The 5,000-nt window shown below is 46.6% G+C and overlaps 2 protein-coding genes across 2 annotated transcripts in view; both read left to right on the top strand.

The window, feature by feature from the left end:
- The window catches only part of cep57 (centrosomal protein 57), a 9,563-nt gene extending 9,467 nt beyond the window's left edge, over positions 1–96 (top strand). Inside the window, exon 11 of the mRNA XM_080844713.1 lies at positions 1–96. This exon is cut by the window's left edge and continues 152 nt beyond it. Coding sequence (XP_080700839.1) covers positions 1–37 — 37 coding nt within the window. The 3' untranslated portion in view covers positions 38–96.
- The window catches only part of LOC308369939 (NACHT, LRR and PYD domains-containing protein 1 homolog), a gene marked incomplete at both ends in the record, with an annotated part of 395,357 nt that overhangs the window by 136,625 nt on the left and 253,732 nt on the right, over positions 1–5,000 (top strand). The window lies entirely within an intron of this gene.

Genomic DNA, 5,000 nt, shown 5'->3' with positions numbered 1-5,000 from the left:
CATGCGATCATTACAGAACTCACTGCAGACACACTAACACACGTGTGTGTGTCTGTGTCTGTGTGTGTGTGTGTGTGTGTGTGTGTGTGTGTGTGTGCGTGTGCGTGTGCGTGTGCGTGTGCGTGTGCGTGTGCGTGTGCGTGTGCGTGTGCGTGTGCGTGTGCGTGCGCGTGCGCGTGCGTGTGCGTGTGTGTGTCTGTTACAATGACCGGTCCTCTATGGAAATCCCTATAATTATGGGATGGTGAGAGTGGGGATGACGTGTGTGTGTGTGTGTGTGTGTGTGTGTATGTGTGACTGACTGAGTGAGCGTTTTGCTGCTGTGTGTGTTGATTGTCTATGAGAGTGAAATGATGATCATGGTGTTTGTGACACTGTGTGTGTGTGTGTGACACCGTGTGTGTGTGTGTGTGTGTGTGTGTGTGTGTGTGTGTGGTTTATTATATCTGCTCTGTGTGTGTGAGCGAGAGAGATGACGAAGTAGAAGTGAAAAGACAATGTTTGTGCTTTCCTGTTCCAAGAGCTTTTAAAATAAAGTATTTATTTTTTATCTGTGTGTGAGTTTGAGGTAGACTGAAGGTTTTCAACACACACACACACACACTCACGCTCTGTTTCAGTTTGCATGCACGCTCTAAGCATTTGTTTCAGCACACACACACACACACACACCTAGATATGTGCTGAAATCAAAGTATATGTATGTAGATAGATAGATATGACAGACACACACACTGGTAGAGGCTGAGACACATGAGAGATGGAGAGCGTGTGTGCTCGCTTTGACATGAACTGACACTTCATTGTGACCTTATAAGTCAGGATATACAGAACTGACACTTCATCTTGACCTTATAAGTCAGGATATACAGAACTGACACTTCATTGTGACCTTAGAAGTCAGGATATACAGAACTGACACTTCATTGTGACCTTAGAAGTCAGGATATACAGAACTGACACTTCATTGTGACCTTATAAGTCAGGATATACAGAACTGTGCAAAGGTTTTAGGCAGGTGTGAAAAAATGCTGTAAACAAAGAATGCTTTGAAAACTGTGTTGACAGTTTATTTTCATCAATTAACAAAAATCTACAGACCAATATTTGGGTGTTACTACCCTTTGCCTTCAAAACAGCATCAATTCTAGGTACGCTTGCAGAAAAGTTGAAGCCCTTTAAAGTGAATTAGAAAGTTTTCTTGTTAGTGCCTGGAGTCTTCCATCTGCTGTGGACCAGGCAGCACACCTCGCCAGGGCTGAACAGTACCGTATCCACCCACACACACCCTCAGAGCTCTGGTAGCTTATCCAACCACACACACACACCTACAGAGCTCTGGCACCGTATCCAACCACACACCTACAGAGCTCTGGCACCGTATCCAACCACACACCTACAGAGCTCTGGCACCATGTCCAACCACACACCGGGCCCAGGGCTGAACAGTACCGTATCCACCCACACACACCCTCAGAGCTCTGGTACCGTATCCAACCCACACACACCTACAGAGCTCTGGTACCGTATCCCACCACACACACCGGGCCCAGGGCTGGTCAGTGCTGTTGCTGGGGATTGAGCCCCAGTCCTGTCCCATGGGAGTCTGAGCTGTTGGCACTGGGCTACCAGGGCGGGGCCCCTCGTTGGCACACATCTTTGGCTGTGCATGCGTGCGTGCGTGAGTGCGTGAGTGCGTGCGTGCGTGCGTGCGTGCGTGCGTGCGTGCGTGCGTGCGTGCGTGCGTGCGTGCGTGCGTGCGTGTGAGAGACATATTAGGCTTCGGTTCCTGGTTTGTGATGTTGATGGTACACACGCAGGTACATATGTGTACAGCGTGCAGCTTTGGAGTGGAGCGCTGGTGGTGCAGTGGTAGTGTCCACGCTCCACACCTCCAAGGTCACCGGTTCAAACCTCAGCACAGGAGAGAAGGTGGAGAGGACCTGGTGGACTCATAGGCCCTGAAGCAGGTGGGATGTCTGGATGGATTGCAAAGAGAAATACATGGGGGGCCTTACTTGGCCCCCCGAAACAATCTAGTATAAAAGCAAAAGGTTATAGACTTTTTTCAGTGGGCCAACTTGACTGAACCCACAAACAGTGAGCTGTATGTAGATACACCAGTAGTGTTTTGTGTCAAGTTGGCCCACTGAAAAAAGTCTATAACCTTCTGCTTTTATACTAGATTGTTTCAGGGGGCCAAGTAAGCCCCCCCTTGTCTTTCTCCTTGCAATCCCACCTGCCTCTCCACCTTCTCTCTTGTGCTGAGGTTTGAACCGGTGACCTCAGTGGTGTGGAGCGTGGACACTACCACTGCACCACCGGCGCTCCATTCCAAAGCTGCACGCTGGACAGATATGTACCTCCTGTCTGCGTGTTTATCTCCTGTCTGTGTCTATCTCCTGTCCTGTCTGTGTCCATCTCCTGTCTGTGTCTATCTCCTGTCTGTGTCTATCTCCTGTCCTGTCTGTGTCCATCTCCTGTCTGTGTCTATCTCCTGTCCTGTCTGTGTCCATCTCCTGTCTGTGTCTATCTCCTGTCTGTCCAAAATGACGCCTTTGTCCTGACATCAGCTTCATAGTCAAAATGGGGTTCAGTGGCTGGATTTGTAATGCAACTGGCTTCACCTGTTCAAAGTGAAGGCTTCACGAGTGAGTGAGTGAGTGTGTGTGTGTGTGTGTCTGTCTGTCTGTCTGTCTGTCTTTCCAAGGGAGTGTTTTTTCGTAATTTTCAGGTTTGTGTTACTATAATGGAGTTAGCCTTGAATGAATGTTGTTGCCATAGTGGAGAGGGTGGCCTTGTGTTTACCAGGAGGGGGCTTTGAACCCTCAGAGACATCAGTCCCATGGATCTCAAGGCCTTAGACTTAACCCCACATCCATCCTGGTATATACTTCTGTTGTACACGCCAAGCTGATCTTGAACATGTTTTAGATTGGTAAATTGTCATATAAAGATGCTGTATTGAACGTGAACTGGGTCTGAAGATGTGAATGTGACACGTCATATCTTCCCACCTAGACTGGGGTTTGAAAACATGCTGACATCTGTTCATTGGGTTTATAAGACCAACGCCTTAACCCCACATCCATGATATCTACTGCTACTCAGCCTGCTAATATGATTTGGAACGATCTGGGATTGAAAGTGAACTGAAACTTCATCACATCTACTTTAAACCCACGTGGACAGGTCACACAGCTAGTGATAGGCCTTTATTGTTGAGAGGATGTGGTTCAAGTTAATTAAGGGATGTAGATGTTATAAATAGCAATCTTTTACCAGGAGTGGGGCTCGAACCCACGAGGACAAACGTCCATTGGATCTTAAGTCCAACGCCTTAACCACTCGGCCATCCTGGTACTGAAAGCACTTGGTGATTAACCATTTATTTTTTACCTGGAGAGGTTAAACATTTGGACATGGAATCTGTGCAGGTTTCTACCCAACATTTTATAAATGAGGGCCCTAGACTCTAGTCTCCGCTGTGGGATACTGCTGTGGTCTCTCCACTTGATCTATCGACACACCACACACACACACACACACACACACACACACACACACTCACACTCTCTCTCTACTGTGGGATGCTGAAGTCTCTCCACCTGATCTACGTGTAGAAACCCTCTGCCTACACCTACCCACCCCCACCACACTGCCATGCATTAACTCCACTCCACTCATGAAACATCTACATACTCTCTGCTAGCCTATTTTAATTATGTAAATAATTGCCACCATGTACATAGTTTTCTGTGTCGTTTTTACCCTTGTAATAGTAAACTTGCAAGCGCTCTGCCTACCAACTTAGCTGTTCTTCAATAAGGCACTATGTGAATAAAACTGAATTTAATGGAATCATTTTAAGCAAAGGCCTACGTGATATTGTTGGAGGAAGTTTGTTTTGTAATTGATTGCAGCAGATTCACCCCAGGGTTCCCGATGGTGGAGTTTGCACTCGGGCCCGCCACGTCATTGTTACGCCGCTGCTTCCATCACATAACTCTATGGTCTCATTCTAGACTCCATCACATAACTCTATGGTCTCATTCTAGACTCCCATCACATAACTCCATGGTCTCATTCTAGACTCCCATCACATAACTCTATGGTCTCATTCTAGACTCCCATCACATAACTCTATGGTCTCATTCTAGACTCCCATCACATAACTCCATGGTCTCATTCTAGACTCCCATCACATAACTCTATGGTCTCATTCTAGACTCCCATCACATAACTCTATGGTCTCATTCTAGATTCCCATCACATAACTCTATGGTCTCTTGTCCAGGGTTCACATTTTGGGACATGAGCCTTAGCCCTCCTGCCTGTCAAAAAGTGTCATTTATTTACATGGTGAGAACAGGGGAGCACATACACACACACACACACACACACTTGTAATAATCCTTTAAAATGAGCACACACACACACACACACATGCAGCGATCCTTTAAAAAGTGTCATTTATTTCCATGGTGAGAACAGGAGCAGACACACACACACACACTTGTAATGATCCTTTAAAATGCGCACACACACACACACACACAAACACACAAACACAAACACATGCAGCGATCCTTTAAAAAGTGTCATTTATTTCCATGGTGGGAACAGGAGCAGACACACACATGGCCATATTGCACAGAAACTCAAAGGCAGGTCAGTAAAAATCATACTAATAATAGTCATCGTAATAATAATAATAATAATAATAATAACAATAACATTAATAGTCATAGTAATCATGAACAGCAGTGAGGGAACAGCACACTCAGGGCGGAGAAAGGGAAAGATTCAAGTTCAACAGTTACCACGGCAACCTGTAGGTCACAGCAGGGCCAGCACATAGGAGCCCCAAAGCCAGACACCAGTGACATCATCATCATGAGACGCGGGGAGAGAGGAGCGGCTTGGTGATGTCATCAGCATGAGCCTTGAAGAAGAGGATGGCGGACTGTTGTTGGGCTCCATCTGGACCTGTGTACTAA

The sequence above is a fragment of the Sprattus sprattus genome (assembly GCF_963457725.1).
Source record: "Sprattus sprattus genome assembly, chromosome: 9".
Lineage (NCBI taxonomy): Eukaryota > Metazoa > Chordata > Actinopteri > Clupeiformes > Clupeidae > Sprattus > Sprattus sprattus.
Note: the sequence above shows the minus strand (reverse complement) of the source record. Positions and strands in the feature narration are given on the sequence as shown.